Genomic DNA, 16,658 nt, shown 5'->3' with positions numbered 1-16,658 from the left:
CTTAAATGTAAACCCAAATACAGTAGCTGAATGGTGAACTCATACTCAGTGATAAATACCCTGAATCATTTCAATATCCAGAATTATTTGCAAAGAAATATTTAATTCCAGACTTGTCAATGGATACAAACAGATATATTCAGCTGGCTGTTATGAATGAGAAAACGGATTACTAATTGTACATAACTCTGATGAAAAACACCTAGACTACCAGGAAACAGGTGTTCCTTCCTAGATGGCCTCCTTCATGGCTTGCTTTACAAGCTCCATGTCTTTCTCTAACAATTGCTTCAGCATCTGTTTGCTCTGACCATCCGCATTTCCACAGAAAACGCTCTTTATGGCACTAAGGACTGCCATTGTTCTATCAATAATATCCTCAGCCCCTTTTTTATTGGGTGAATTTTGTGCGTATGATGTTAGCTGGGGACTAAAACCATACAGCAAGTTAATGAATGCTTTTAGCTTCCCCATTTCTACTTGTGTTTCATTTGCCTTTTTGGCTAATGACTCAGATGGAGGCGGAGGTGCATGGTTGGGCGCCACGGATGCAGGCGCTTTGGTTGGTGGCGAGGCAGATACCACCACCTCTACTACCGCCTCCTTCTCCTTCTCCTGCTCCTTCTCATTTTCTTTCCCATTCCCCTTCTCCTGCTCCTGCTTCATGGCCTTGGCCAGCTTCTTCTCTGCTTCTGCGGCCAACTCCAAAGCATTTTTTAGGTAGCCTTCTGCTTTATGAATGTAGTTGTGGAGCGCAGGGTCTTCCTTAACAGTCGCTGGCGCGTTCTTTATCGTTTTGATCAGTGTGTCGATTAAGTCCAAGATGTCTGCTCCTGAAGGCTTACGCTGAGGTGCCTCCACACGGGTTTCTTTACTGCTCTCCTGCTGGGGTTGGCTGGTGGGTTTGTGTAGTTTCAGGTGTAACTTTTTAACATTCTTTAAGGACTCCACCAGACTGGCCAAGGCTCCATTTGTGAGCTGATCAAAACTCTTAGCGTTTGCTGCAGGAGTGGTATTATTTGCCAACAAAAGTGACGCGCTGACCAGTGGTTTTTGTGAAGCAGGAGTTGCAGGAGTCGCAGAAAAGAAAGAAATTGACGCACTTATCTCATGCTGGTAACCTTCTGGAGTTGTGCTTTTTGTCGTGGTCCTATCCGAATGCAAAACAACAGAGGCATTCGTGTCGTTTCTGAGATGCCAAAACGCTGTTGTCGTTTGGGGGGTTTCTGTAGCCAAGACAACTGTTTCCGACGCCTCTATTTTAATTTCCTCCTCCTTCGGCTTAACGCTCTTCCAGACTGTGTCAACTGTACTCGAGGGAGAAGGCTCTCTGGGGGATATGGGTGCCGCGCCAGTTTGGGATTCCTCTGGCGGCTGGGTTCGCTGCGTCGGGATGTTTTTGACCATATCTTGCAAAAGGCCCACAAGATCATTCAAAGTCTTCTCCTCTTGCTCTGTTGATGACAGTCCAGCTGATTTAGAAGAATCTGTGAAGCAGAAAGGACAGCTGAGTAAATGATGGCCGAACACTTCAGTCTCAGGGCTCACAGTATTGGGCATTTTGCTCTGTCAAGCTAAACATTGCCATAATTTTGTGGTTAGCAACTACACTTGCTAAAAACATGTATGAAAAAGTAAGCCCTCTGTGTGTGTGTGTGTGTTGGGGGTATGTCCTCAGTTGTCTTTAGGACTACAGCAGGAAGGGAGCTTTCATCTGCCCTCTTCTGTTGGAATCTTGACAAATATCATATTAACTGTTAACATATTAGCTTATTAACTGACAGTTAATATGAGGGGGAAAAGCTCCAACTAACAGAATTGGGATTTACTAGGGGAAAAAAGATATGGAGACATTTTAGGGATGGGGGAAGGAATCCTTTTCCCATTCACTGATGCCTTAATAAAACTGGGACATACCATCAACTACCTCTACGACTAAAACGTCTTCCCCCTTTTCTTCCTCCCATCATCAGGATTTATTTATCCGCACAATTAAACCAATGCTTAGTTGGGCATTCTTATGAAATCGAGCTACGTATTTCATTGGCATTCTTTGACTTTGTTTGAAATGGAACATAAGCAATGTTTTCTAACAGTTTTCCCCCCTTTGGTCCCTTGACCACATCCCCTCCATGACTATCTGGGTGATTCCCATTTTGTTCTGATAGATCAGTGTAGTGAGGTAGAGCCTGATACTGGGAGAGTTGGGGGGTGTGAGGGTGACCAGGTGGAGGAAATCAGGAAGGAGGCCCCAGGGGGGGGGGGAGGGGGAAGGGGGGGGGAGGGGGGGGGGGGGGAAGGAGGGGGGAGAGGGGGGGGGGGGGGGGGGGGGTTAAAATACGGAAGAGGAGGACGAGGAGAGGCGGTCGAGTTGGGAAGAGGAAAGGTAATCCACAGCCCACAGAGGCTCGGGAGACCTGTGTCCCTGCAACGAAGGGCAAGCCCTCAGGGCCCCGGCCCCCACAAAGTCTTAAGGCTAAGAGACCCCTGGGAGGAAGGCGAATTCTTGTACCCGGGAGAGGGCGACTGGAGATGGAGAGACCCGGGAAGCCTGGAGGGCGAGTGGTGGGACACCAAGGGGAGCTGCTGGGAACAGGGCCCCGAGCCACAGGACTGGGAAAAGTCAGAGAGGGAGGCTTTGGAGAAGTACTCTGGTGGACGGCGGAGCATCAACAAAGGCCCTGACGGGAGCACCGGTGACGCTGCCTCTTTGTAGGGTCTGCAACGTGAGCACTGTTTGACTAGGGATGGACTGAGGATTGTGTTCTGTTGCTGCACTGTTGAGTTACATGTTGCCATTAAAGGCACCACTGTTGCTGCACTTCCAGCCCTGGAAAGTTTGTTTCCTGCATGGTGAGGGCTTAGCAGGGAAGGACCACACCCACCATGCAACCGGCTACACCGGCCCTGCCCACAATCAGATAGCCATGAGACAGCATCACAGCATAACTGAACACACAAAACAAGGAAACGCAATGCCCAAATAGCTCACAGGCTTGATTCGTACACCTTTTGTGCCATAAAAACAAAAGGAGGGGTGCAAAGACTGACAGAAGGGACCAGTGAATCCAACAGAGAGTAACCTGAACGTTCTAGATTTCTGTCCAGAACTCCTTTGTTTTACAGGACTGAAACAAAAAGCAGGCAGGGCTAACTGTGCTGGCCAACACAGTGAGAAATGCCTTTGGTAGGCCAACCCAAAAGGCACAACAAATAAACACAAGTGCAATGTCTAGGGACCAGCTTCTTTGAAACAGGCTTTCAAAGAGCTTTTGCAGTAAGGATTTTCAAAGATGTCATATTGAAAAGGAAGAGCAACAATCTTACTCTGGTTGTCTTCTTTCTCTCCTGAAATTTGCACAACTGCTGTTGGATGCACTGATATCTGCACAAGGGAAGGGAAAAAGCAACTCTAGTCATTTCCATTTGGTTGTTATTTTATCGTAGTAGCAAGCTTTTCATCATCTGTCAGAATCCTAAATTACACTTTACCAATGCAGGAAGGTTATCTGTATCAAAATATTCAGTATAGGAAGAAAATCAAAACCATGTCCACATGCCAAAGAATCCCTTTGGGCACACATGGGTCTTAATGTCAAGATGGGGTTTGCTCCACTCCTCCCAGTTGCCCATTGCTCTGAGTCCCTGCCTAACAGTGTCAGTTCTTGGCATCTGAAAGAGCAGGTTATCAGACAAGGTACTAGAGAGTCCATGGTGCTGCCTCTCCTCAACAACTCCCCTTCCTCCATTTTCTCTGCAAGAACTGGGTGGAAGCAGGAGAGTCCTTCAGTCTCAGATGTTCTCCACTGTAGGAACAGTAGAAATAAAGAGGAAGCAGCAGACATACAAAATTACACAGGGTCTAACTTTCAGGCATTTGGGGTTAAGGAGAATTTTAGAAGGAGGGTTTTTTTTAAAGGGAGGACTGGAATCGTGGCAAAATGGTATGCCCTGATCTCATCCTAGCAAGGGGTCCCAGAAAGATGCCATGCCTGGCAACATCAAAACCATGAAATGACCCAGGATGGTTAAGAGGGTCACACTTGCCCTGTCAATCTCCTGGCAGAAGGCATCACCCGCCGGATTAACCCAGGCAGCCTCTGTCCCCTGCTGGACTGGAATGCATTTCAGTCATCCATTCCACCCACCAAAGCATGAAACATTACTCTTCATCTAACATAAGGAGCCACTAGGGGTGTGCGCACGCGTGAGAAGGGATTGGGAATGCCATGGCAGGCCCTAGTCATACCATGCGCCCAAAGCTTCCTATATTGGTCACAGTGATGGTCAGAGACACTTGCAAGCATAACCATAATCCATACCACCAGTAACTGGAAAGAAAGGGTGGGCTTCCCAGGCAATTTCTGTCCATGCTGCCATGCACAAACATGCACAAAATAAGCTATCGTACATGCATTTTGTTCAATGGCTGAAGGTCTCTGTGTGAGAAGACAGCAGGGCCAAGTGGGGGATCACATTGCAACCCATCTGTACTAAACATCCAGGAAAACCTCCGCTGCAGATCGAATTAATCCTTAGAACGGCTAAAGGACGGATGGGCAAAGGGTGGTCTGCAGGTAGCCCATGTAAGAGATATTGTCCTTCCTCCCCAAATTGACATTTTGCCCTGCAATGCCCTCAGGAAGTGTATGCCAACCCAGTTGGCTTCTGGGCCACTTCCTGTTGGGGGGAAAAAGAGCCTTGCTTGGCCCTAAAATGGCCCAGAGAGGGACACAAATCTGACAAACGTGCCTCGCAATGCCCCCGGGGTGTCGAGGTGGCATTTGGGGGCAAAGAAAAACCAGTCTTTCTCAGGGCAGCCCTCCAAGGTCTGGCTATGTGTGTCTTAATGCTACTCCCAACACCTGACAGCTGCCTGCCCCAGACTAAAAATTAATAAGAACGGCACAGGACTCTTAGCACTGGATAGGTGCTAACTTCCCAACCGCTTTGTAATGAATTGCAGGTGGGATACCTTTTGGTTCAAAGCCAAGTAAGTCATGACAGTTATTGGACACAACGTCAGGAGAGCGTGTCAGGTGCATTTTGTATTTTAAGTGCTGGGTGTTTTGGGGATGGGGATTTTAATTTTCCCTTCTCCAGCTGCAAGCCGAAAGAAACCCTTTCTCCCTGTGCGTCTTTTCCCTACAGCGACAGGGAAGGAGGGCGGTTTTCACCAGGATTGCAGCAAGGGACAGAAACCTTGGGTCTATGCGCCCCTCATGGTCCCACTGGCTCCAACCTGTTGCATCTGTTCATTTTTAAAGAAATGCAAATTCCTGACATGCTTTCTAATGGTTTGGCCCACTGTCATTCTCAGACACATGGAGATTGTCGATTCAAAGCATATACACAACCGTTGGTAAAGAAAAACAAGCATGAAACCATTCCCTTCCATTCTCCCTCCCAGAAAATGCCTTGAGAACCTCAGAAATACAAACCGCCCTGAGTTATCATTACCTGCAGATGTTTGAGACTTTCGTAGGTATGTTGCACACCTAAAGAGAGAGATTATTGTTGTTAGTCATCCAGCACACTTCTTGGATTTTAATTAACTTTACCGTGGCAACACTCCCCCAGAGGCTTGGCTTGAGCGTCTCGTGTTTAATGAAGGTGTTAGCATGTTTTATATGTGGGGCCAGGCCTTCAGGACAGGGCAGGATATATTAAGGCAAATAGAGAAATAAAAGTTCAGGGTTTCTGGAATGTGTTCTGACATAAAGTTTTCAGAGTTGTGCTGAGTCCTACCTTTGTCAAAAACATGGGCTACGTCAGGAAGAGCACGGAGAGGTATCCCAATGCAGAAGGAGCGTTCTTAAAGCCAATGGAGAACCACACTTAAAATGGCAGCCTACAAAAGCAGCACCACACCGTGGGGCCTTCGCTTGGGCTGAGCCTTCCTCCACAAAGTTGTTGCGAAGATGATGATGATGATGAAGAAGAAGAACAATAATAAGAAGGGGACCGTTTTTTAAAAGTACTGTATGTAAAAATATCTTGGAAAGAAGACAGAATTCATCTATTGCCATGATCCGGCAAAGACTGAAGAATCTGAGGAGATATGAAGGATGTTTTCAAGGAGAGAAATAAGACGAGGGAACAGGAGGAAACAAATGGAGCTGTGTCCAGAACGTATATACAATAACTGAGCTAAGGAACCATAGCTACTCTCAAAGAAGCTTTAAGTGCCTTTGGAAAAGCCTTATTGATTTGGCAAATGTTGTCTGCGCTGATGATTTCCAGCTCCTTGCTTGTTTCCTCTTTCCCAAGAAATATGGTCAGCATGAAGAAAAGGATTTTGAAAGTTAATGAAATACGTTTATTGTTTTCCGTCTCTAGACTCCTATAACCAAAGAAAAAGAGATTTGTCTGTTTTGCTTTACTTTCCCCTCCAATCAGACACACATAGATCTAACTTTCCAAAGTTTTAAAAGCTACACAACCTTCAAGCACAACTGAGTCTCCAAAAAGAGCGTCTATAGATAGACTTTTTATTTCCTCCCTTCATATGGATAACTCCTTAACAGATTATGGAACCCAATCCTGAGAAAAAACTATCCATAGAACAATAAGGTTGAGCATTTTGGGAAAGGATTCTCAGTAGTGAACCATTCTTCTAAAAACTAAAAAGGTTATATTGATTTTAAGGTGCTTTTGTATGAGCGTGAGTTTTCAAATGAATGGAAAAAAGCCACAGATTGCTGAATATCTTTGACAGAACAATGATCTACACACACACACACACACACACACACACACCCCAAACTGAAGTCCAAATGGATAAAAACAAGAAAATGGAGAGCCTGAATGTGCGCCCAAAGGATGGCCCTACGACAAAGGAAACCTTGTTCCAGGGTTTCTGAAGAAAGGCTTTGGGATTTGTTCTCTCTGGATGATAAACGGAAAGCGAAGAAAGAAAAAGATGACCTGGGCTGTCGTGAAAATATTGATCTGTACTTAGCTGTCATTGTTTGAAACTGCTCCCAAACTGGCACAGAATAGCAAATCATGCTGGATGAAAAGACCGATCGGCTGCAACCTGACACTCAAACTTCCTGTCCCTTTTAAAAATGTATGTATTCAGAAGGCCTTTTTTGAATGCCAAAAAGGCAGGTGAGTTTCCTGACGCTTCAAGAACGGACACTTCCAAACACATTTCGCTTTTGAGATGTTTATAGAGACAAAAGGAATCCCTAAACTTGCAAAAAGACATGAAAATACTTTAGCAAAAGCCGTTTTGTACTGCGATTGAAACGAAGTGGGTTAAGTTACACGGCTGACACTTTGCTTCCTACAAAACCACAATTCTTCCACTTCTCCAGTGGCAGAATATTAAAGGTTTTCTGGTTAGACTGAATCCCTATGACCCTTGGACTGGGATTCTGGAGGCAATTTATAAAGATCTGCAACTAATTTACCCAAGGAGGAAGGCAGAGAATGAACCAATGCAAGTTTCCGTCTCTTTGGTGTGTTATCACAGACCTAGACCAAAGAACAATGCTGGAATTTAATGCGATGCCTTCATAGCAGAGAATGTGTCCTTGGAGAGGGTTTGCTCTGGATAGGCCTGGATCAGCAAATCAAGCTCCAGATAACCAGCCAAGCGCAAGAACAACCTGCTTCCAGTTTTGGGAGTCGCCATAGCAAGAAACACTTTGCCCACTTTCATCATCATCATCATCATCATAATAATGATACCTCATTGTTGTATATAATGGGACTTGAGAATCCATGGATTTTGGTATCTGTGGGGGATCCTGGAAGCAAAGTCCAGGAGATACTAAGGCCCACTTTAGTAATAATAATAATAATAATAATAATTACTATCCATTGTACTTAATGGGACTTGAGCATCCACAGATTTGGGTAGCTGTAGGAGGTCTTTGAATCAAACCCCATCAGATACCAAGGGCCCACTGTAACAACAAAAACAACAACACCCCATTGTATTTAATGGGATTTGAGCATCCATAGATTCCGCTATTCAATTTAATGATAACCTGGGTTTTTAATGCAAATGTTTGTTTTATCTGTTTTTAACATTTGTATGTTGTTGTGTTTTTTAATCAGGGCCCAAACTGGATTATTTCTGCAGTGTGGATGGGACCTTCAGTCTCCCAGCTTCCCAGACTGCTAAAATAGTCCAATTTGAAACCACTTTAACTGCCTTGGCTCAGTTATAGGGAATCCGGGGAACTGTAGTTTTGTGAGACATTTTGCCTTGTCAGAGAGAGAGAGAGAGAGAGAGAGAGAGAGAGAGCGCTCTGGGGCCACAACAAACTACAATTCCCAGAATTCCCTAGCACTGAGGTAGGGCAGTCAAAACGGTCCCAAACTGGATTATTTCTGCAGTGTAGATTGGACCTTTCTGGCAAAGATCTACCTTTGAGACAGAAATAATCCAGTTTGAGACCACTTTAACTGCCTTGGATCAGTTACAGGGAATCCTGGGAACTGTAAGAGACATTTTGCCTTCTGTCAGAGACAGCTCTGGTGCCACAACAGACTACAGTTCCCAGGATTCCCTTGCACTGACTCAAGCCAGTTATAGCGGCCTCGAAGTGGATTATTGTTTCTACAGTGTGTTTTGGCCCAGAGAAGGCTAAATGCCTCACAAAACCACCAGTTGCCAGGACTGAGGCCTCTTTAACTGCCCTGGCTCAATGCTAGGGAATCCTGGGAGTTGTAGTTTTGTGAGGCAGTAAGCCTTCTCTGTCAGAGAGAGAGACAGCTCTGGTGCCACAACAAACTACAATTCCCAGGATTCCCTAGCACTGAGGGCAGTTAAATCGGTCTCAAAACTGGATTATTATTATTATTACTATTATTATTTCTGCAGTGCGTTCTGGCTCCATGGTTCAGAGAAAGAGAACTGACAAAAAAATCATAATATTTAGGAACAAAACCCAAATGTATTCAAAACCAATTGTATCAGAATAGACGGAGAAAGATTCCTCGTCGTCGTCCTCGGCGCCATGTTCTCTGAGGGGAATCTGCGCGTCGAGGAGGAGGATGGGGCCTAGTCGTTTTCGGAGCGCGAGGCGCGACCCCGGCCTAAATTAGCGCGGCTTGCCCGCGGGGGGCGCGACTCACTCGGGGGCGGGGCGCCTCCCAGCCGGGGCAAAGAGCCCCAAAGGGCCCACAAAAAAAGCAACGGCAGCGAAGGAGAAGAACAAGCCGCCATCGTCTCCCTTTTCCCTCCTCCTTCTCCTCAGAGAGGGCGGCTCCCCTTCTCCCTCATGGCGGCCGCTCCATTCCTCCTCCTCGGCGGGCAAGAGAAGGGAGAACGCCGACAACCGTCACCGTTCTCTCGACGCCCACGGACGAAGGGAGGGACAAAAGGCCGAACACCGGGAACGAGGGGAAATAGAACGGGAATAAACATGGAGGGACTCGGGACGGAGCCAGGGACGGAGAGGGAAAATGGCGCCCGTTGTCTCTCCTCTTCATCGCCTCACGCGCCTCATAGATATTCCCTTCAGGCAGCCGCTCTGAGGGGAAGTAATGGCGGCCTTGTTTCCCTCACAGTCCGGTTCTTCCCTAAATAGGAATCTTTTATTTGGGGGAGAAGCATTTTGGGGTTCAGAGTGAAACCTTTGACCCCCCAAAAAAGTGGCCCCCCATTTCATACTTTACTTTTTGGGGACACTTTATCAGATGGGAGTCGAAACCTCTAATTTATATTATTATTATTATTATTATTATTTGCTGCACCTATTTATTGCATTTGTATCCCACTCTTTCAGACGCAGCGACCCTTCAATGGTGGGAGTCCAATCCTATATTATTATTATTATTAATTGCATTGATATCCCAAAATGGACTCCGTCTTGTTGTTGTGTGGCTTCATGCCATTCCCTATTTATGGCGACTTCATCGTGGGTTTTTCTTGGCAGCTTTGCCCTGAGGCTGAGAGACTGTGACTCTCCCAAAATCTCACGGCCAAAGGAGAGGGAATAGCCCTCCAAAAACTAAACCTTCAAAGAAGCCCCCATCCTTTTAAGCAGCCATCTTTCCCTCCTTAACAGGGGCAGAAATCCTATGTTTTTGGGGTCCCCTCAATTGTGTATTTTTTAAGATCAGAGTTATCCCCCACCCCCCAAAAAATTACTCATTTTCCCCTGGGTCATTTTGGGGGAGTCACACTCTCTCAGCCTCAAGGGAAGGCAAGGCAAGGGCAACCCCCTCTGGACAAACCCTGCCAAGAAAACCCCATTAATAGGCATCTCTCCCATTACCTCCAGTCCATCTCCAGTATCCCCATCCCCAACGGACACTGGCATGTCTATTTCATTAAATATTGACAATGGAACTTGGAGGTCTTTATTGCCATTCAAGGCAGCTGAGGAGTTATAGGGCTAGCTTGGAACCCCCCCCCCCAAAAAAAGTCAGGCACACATCCATCTCAAGGGACCCCAAAGAAGCTGCACTTAATGCCAAGAAGAGTTGCTGCACCCCATGGATTGCGCCATCGCAAAGGAGGACCCCTAAAGCATCTCCAACCCTCAGGTCAGTCTGGAGAAGCTTTTTCCTTTTTGGACTACAACTTCCAGCATGCAGGGATGCTGGTGCCCCATGGGTCTGAGGGTGCCACCCCACAATTTGGTGCAGAATCACTCGGCATGAGATGCTGCAAATTTTGTAGGCAAAATATGCCCCTACCATTGGGTAGCCTCAACATGGACTTTCTCACACACACACTATATGTATACATGTCCATATTGGTGCATGTGTATACTGTACATGTTTGTGTGGTAGTCTGCAAGGTCCTGGGGGGCAGAAAACTGGCCCCTGAAGTACCCCATGAGTGCTACAAATGATCCTGGGGTATACTTCATAGGAAAAAGGACCATACCTTAGGCTGGTCCCTCTGGTGTTCTTCCCTAGATCAAGCACAGTCTTTGCTTTTGGCTTCCAGTGCCAGCTGTTTCTTCCTGGCACTTCTCAGTGGCTTGGTTTTCAATATGGTCAACCACTGTAACCCCTTTAGACCCATTGTCTGGTTCCATTCCTAGCTGGTCCGCTAGTTCAGGAATGTGTTGTTGGAGGGCTGCCCCACAGAATTTGTGGTGTGGAAGTCTTGCCCTTTGTACTGTTTTAATAGGTATGTGAAATGGCTGGAGATTTGGAGTGTCATACAATGACTTCTTCCCCTCTTTTTTTCAGGTGGATGTCCTGAACAAATCAACAATGTGATAGAGGAGGATCAATACACTGGGTCTCCATCTAGGTAGGATTAAGGACTTGGTTTTTTGGTGCCATAGCAAATTACCAAGTTCAATCAGTGTTCCTAGATGGCTAGCACTATAGATGCAATAGACTGAATTTGGCCAGTTCTGGTTGATGATGTATTCGTTTTATAACACAAGACGACAACCCTCTGCCTAATTTTATGCAGCTTCTCTGAATCCCAATAGCCTACTGGGCTGGAAGGGGAAGGAAAGGTGCATACAAAGATGTATTTCCTCATCCACCTAAAATTAGCCCCAGAAAACGTAGCCTGGGGCTGAAAACTAAAAAGGACCCATGCCCTTGCACCAGGGCTGGGATTGCATGTGCTGTTAGATGCACCTTGCGCATCCCATCTCATCCGCTTGTGAAAAAAGCAGGAGTTATTCATGGTCCCACATTTTCCCAATTAGATTATTGTAATAAGTTCTGGGTAGTCATATATTCTTGCCTTTGAACACTTTGTTTTGGGAACCTGCAGGAGGCCATACCCTGTTAGTGCTTAAAGGTCTACACCGGCTGTCAGCTTGTTTTGTTGCACATCATTCAGGGTTTAGCTTGGCCTTTAAAGACCTTAAATATCCTGGTATTGGGATACCTAAAAGACTACTTGCTCCCTTCTGGGTCTGCGCATGAAGTTATTCTTTGGAAGCTGTTCTCATAATCTCTTTAGTTACGATGCTGAAGAACAAGGCTGAGCATGATTTTCTTAGCTGTGACACTGCAAACTGCCCCAATCTGTGAAATTACAGGTGACTCTTTATTCATTCTAGCATTCATGGGATTGATTTTATCATTGCTCACTGAGTCGGTTTTGTGTCTTATATTCTGTTATACTTTCTAAAGGTAATTTTCAAATGCTGTTAGCCTCAAGAGACTTGGATTAAGAGTTGTGTATTTGTGATGTAAACAGGTACCGGTCCTTCAGAATAGCTTACACTGAAATTGTAAAGACATTTACCAGGAAGTAAACCGTATACTATAGGTACTCACTTCAGGGTTAGCATGCACTGGGTCGCAATGTTAGTCCTACAGATTTCTTTTACTTTGATTCTAGTCATGACTTGAGTGTATTACTTGGTTCCCTTTTTATGTTGTAATTATTTGTGTGCTGTCGTTGTTGTTGCCTTCAAACTGTTTCCGACTAATGGTGACGCTTAAGATAAACCCATCACAGGGTTTTCTTGGTTAAGATTTGTTCAGAGGTTTTTGTCCATTGGGTTTCCATGGCTGAGGGGGGATTTGAGGCCTGTTCTCCAGAGCCCTAGTCCAAAGCTCAACCCACTACCCCACATTGGTTTCCTTTGTGTGCTATACTTTTTCTGCACTGCATGCATTAATGCAAAGATAAACAGTATTGGAAAAATATTATGCAAGTGTAAAAGCCACAGACCTATCACTAGTTCTCTGGTAAGCTCTGTTAGAGGTCCTCCTCCTTTTGCAGAGGCTTGCTACAAGACTTTTCACCAACTCTCTGAAGACAAGAAACAAGAAGAGCTGGCTTGAGGAAAGCCTTCTGGAGTGCTGCACCTGGAACACCTCCGAGGGCAACAGACCCAAGAGCAGTGCTCAGCATCCCATCCAAGAAAGGACCCTGGCCTTGTAGCAAATGGCTTTTTTGCCAGAGCACAGTAATAGCCATGCTCACAGCTGAAATGGAAGCTGGCAGGTGGGTATAGGACACCCCAAAGCCACCTGGAAAACCTGCCATCTGCACTGAATCTGTAAAGAGGGCAGCAATGGGAATCTCCTAAAGGGAATCAGGAAAGTAACACAATCTATTATCCATTTCTATCAGACCGAGGTCTTAAGATGTTTTTGTTAAAGAACCTCCAATTACAAACACAAGGTTTTAAAGTTCTCTTTTAATGCCTAATGGGGAAAAAATGGACAAACATAAAAACAAGCCTGAATATATTTGCACAAAGGACCAGTTTGTCCTGAAAAGAGATTGAGTATTTTAGGAACCAGCAACGAGGAGCCTTTTTGAAGCCTGCAATGTTACATGTGTTTTCATCATTATGCAACGGACTGTTCATTATTGATCTCTTATCCCTATGGAGCCAGTTTTGCCTGTACCACCAATGCTTTCAAGATTTACAATGTGTTTTTTCCCCCTCGAGTTCAAACATAAAAAGGTCCAAAGGCTACCAAAGAGGCCAGGGAGTAGTGCTGAGAATGCAAGTGCAGCCTGAACTACATTTTCACAACCTTTGACGTGGGATGCAGAGTGCCCAGGAAAGTTAAGGCACACTTATATTATTATTTTCCTTCTCTTGGGAATGTCTTGAGATTCCTGAAACTGAGGAGAGAGAACAGCTATTTTCATTTCCTTTTCTCACTTAACCTTGGTGTGATCGCACTCTCACAGAAGCTGTTATTTTGCGCCACTGGTTGTAAAGACGCGCTAACGGCTGAATCTTATGAAACTTGCACAGTATTTGCAGCCCGGTGATGCTGTGACCTCTGCTCCCTCCCACAACCGCCTGCAAAAAGGAAAAAGGGAGCCAGGAAGGCCAACAGCTCTGCAAGGACTTCATTTGTGCTAACGGTCTCCAGAGCTTTAATGCCAAACACCATTCTCTTGCAAGACATTTTATGTACATTGCGTCTCTCTCTCTCTCTCTTGTCCTCAAAAGCTAACACTGTATGCTAAAAATGGTCACAGACCAGCAATAATATTATGGGATTAGTCTCTGTTTTCCTAACAGGTTGGATAGGGACAACCATCTCAGCCATTGCCAGAGACCAACCGTGGAGGCATTAATGGACTTTCCACCTATCATGGCCTGCACAAGGAATCCAGGTGGCCACAGAAAATGTTCTCAACCTCTTCTGCTCTCCATGTAATGTGATGTGTGTTTCATCTCTGTAGCTACCATGGGACCTTGGAAGATGCCACAAAATACCAAATACGTTGATCCTCATGGCCAGTCTGCCTTTCTTTTAAATGCAAGACTATAGCCGCTATCATTTGGACAACAGGCCTTCCCTCCTCTCTACCCAGGGAAGCTCAGCATGCCACCAGTTTTTGTGTGGAAAGAGTCCAGTATGACCCCAGAACTCCTCTAGCCTCTGTCTGGAAATGCTGGGACCCCAAAGTCACTTCACAACAACTGGAGTATTATACTTAAAAGGTCCCTGTGGAACAGGTGGATATTGCCAGCTGAAGAAAACGCCAAACTAATGTCAAAGTGTTCCATGGTATGCAGGCCCTTTATGGAAGCCACTGCCAGGTGGAATGCATCCAGTCTTTCCAGAGCAGCCACACAAAGACAGTTAACATTTCAATAGAGAATTAGCTCTTTACTAAAACTGGCATTCCTAAGACACATGCAACTAAGGAAGTCAACAAGTCCCAGGTATCCTCATGGTCACTTTCTCTACTTCTTGGATGACTCGGAGCAAAACATCAAGCCAAGGGGAGGATCAGAGGAAGCCCCTACCTACCTGCAGCGTCACGCCCGAGGGCAAGGGCCTTATTTCAACAGCTGCATTCCCATGTCAACATCATCGCTCCTCTGATCTTACAGCTTGATGATGAAGGCCTGGAAGTCCTCCAGAGAAAGTGAGCTTGTACCAAGGATTCCTTTATAAATAGGCCAGTGATTAGCAAAAGATCTCGTTCCTCTTCTGGGGAGGAGCCTGGAAGAGGTGCGGCGACTGACCCGTAAGCAGACACCCGCTTCGGCAGGAAGGGTGCCCACCCATGGCAACCCTCCTCCATGCCAGGAAAGCAAGCATCAGCCATGTACTGTATCTTCTTCCATAAGTCTGAATATCAGGAAGGAGGGGGAAATACAACCACTAGGAACTGATGCATCTGAGGAAGTAGATTTGAAGCCTAGGAAAGCTCCTGCTGCCAATTTCAGTCTCAAAGGTGCGACAAGATCTCTCTACATACATTTGGACATTAGATTACATTACATAAATGCACTTGAGGAAGTAGCCTGAAGCCTATGAAAGTGAGTCTCAAAGGGGCTACAAGATCTCTCTATGGTCTGATTCCACAGAGAAACACAGCTATACCTTTGAATTCTACCTCTGTGAACTGAACCCCTCAATTTCCTTTGGAAGGAGGGTCTCCCAACTCGTTCTGCAGAAGGGAAAGAGCGGTGGCACATAAAAAGCACAAGTGTATTAGGCAGCCCCCTGTGACAGTCTTCCCCCTCCTGAGCCCCCTGGACCCAAATGACTCACTCCTGACCTGCTCCCCTTTTACTCCAGGGTGCAAAGCATTCTCCTCTGTCTTGCATAACCATCCTTCAGGCGATCCCCCTTCCTTTGCCAACAAGGCCGTTGGTCATTCTGGGCAAGTCTGTCTTGCTGTCTTGCAAGGACACAGGATGCCCACAGCCCTCTCCCCACCAGGAAGGGGAATGAATCCCCCCATTTCCCCTTCTCTTTGTCCCCACAAGGCACCTGCCTCCTTGCCCAGCGTTTCATAGAAAAGACCCAGGCATCTCCCTTGAGCGAAGGCAGCTGCTGCTGAGAGCCCAATGCCCTGCCAAGGGGCATCAGATGCCTTTAGGGCATCCAGGCCAAGGGAGGACAAGGCGCTGCAAAACGTAGGACATTCCAGCGAAATGGAGCACGCCACCAAGCAAAGGCGGAAAGCACTCACAGAGGTCTATAAGCTCATGCGCAAAATGGAGGGCATTCTGGACTTCTTCCTGGGCAGGTGGAAATGGAGAAAAAGAGGAGGCCTGGTCGCCCTGGACCTGACCAAATCAAAGCTCAAAACACTGGCATAATTGTACATTCATGCTTCTTAGCCATGCGCAAAATGGAGGGCATTCTGGAGTGCCACCTGGACCGAAGCCATAAATGGAGGCCAAGTCTGGCCATCCTGGCCCGGCAGGAATAATCCAGATGCCCTAAAAGAAGAGGAAGACAAGGCACTGCCTAAATGTAGGGCATCCAAGCCGGGGGGGGGGGGGGGGAGGAAGGGCATGATCAAATCAAAGCTGGAAAACACACTGATCTATCAATGGAAACGCATGCTCAAAATGGAGGGCGTTCTGGGGCGCCTCCTGGGAGGAGAAGAGACCTGGAGGACCTAGGGCTTGCCAAAGAATCAAAGGCTGAACGCAGCAATAGAAAAGTGAAGGGCATCCTGGAGGACAGGTCCGGGAAAAGGAGGCGCAGGGGTCCCCCCAGAGGGGCTCTTCTCCTCGCCGCCCCCCGGAGCCCCCCACAACCTTTCCCCAGAGCCTCCCTCTGAAGGCCGTCGCTCCCTGCGTCCGTCTCCTTCGGCGGCTGGAGCCAAGTGCGCCGCCCGCGGCTCTGGCTCGTCCCCGGCCGGGCTCTTTCCCTGTCAGTCGGAGAGGCCGCGCCTTCCCATTGGCTGCCCGCTCCCTGCGCCGCGCTCCCATTGGCTGGCTTGGAGGCCACGCCCTGCTGTTTCCCTGCCCCGCGCCCGCGCGCGC

At 46.8% G+C, this 16,658-nt stretch overlaps 1 protein-coding gene across 9 annotated transcripts; it reads right to left on the bottom strand.

Annotated features, from left to right (window-relative positions):
* Nucleotides 1-83: 83 nt before the first annotated feature.
* On the bottom strand, nt 84-16,547 carry LOC121935330. 9 transcript variants are annotated; one of them, XM_042476741.1, is made up of 4 exons: nt 14,680-16,546; nt 5,461-5,498; nt 3,328-3,385; nt 84-1,487 (listed from the first exon to the last, which is right to left on the bottom strand). In XM_042476741.1, the coding sequence occupies exon 4, from the start codon at nt 1,405-1,407 to the stop codon at nt 232-234; it is 1,176 nt and encodes a 391-aa protein (XP_042332675.1). In that variant the 5' UTR covers nt 1,408-1,487; nt 3,328-3,385; nt 5,461-5,498; nt 14,680-16,546; the 3' UTR covers nt 84-231. The 9 variants fall into 9 exon arrangements, with proteins under 9 accessions (XP_042332675.1, XP_042332676.1, XP_042332674.1 ...); XM_042476742.1 differs by lacking the exon at nt 14,680-16,546 and adding an exon at nt 10,856-12,578; XM_042476740.1 differs by lacking the exon at nt 14,680-16,546 and adding an exon at nt 9,094-9,688.
* Nucleotides 16,548-16,658: the final 111 nt, after the last annotated feature.

Source organism: Sceloporus undulatus, chromosome 6, assembly GCF_019175285.1.
Source record: "Sceloporus undulatus isolate JIND9_A2432 ecotype Alabama chromosome 6, SceUnd_v1.1, whole genome shotgun sequence".
Classification (NCBI taxonomy): domain Eukaryota; kingdom Metazoa; phylum Chordata; class Lepidosauria; order Squamata; family Phrynosomatidae; genus Sceloporus; species Sceloporus undulatus.
This window is presented reverse-complemented; position numbering and strand designations above follow the sequence as displayed.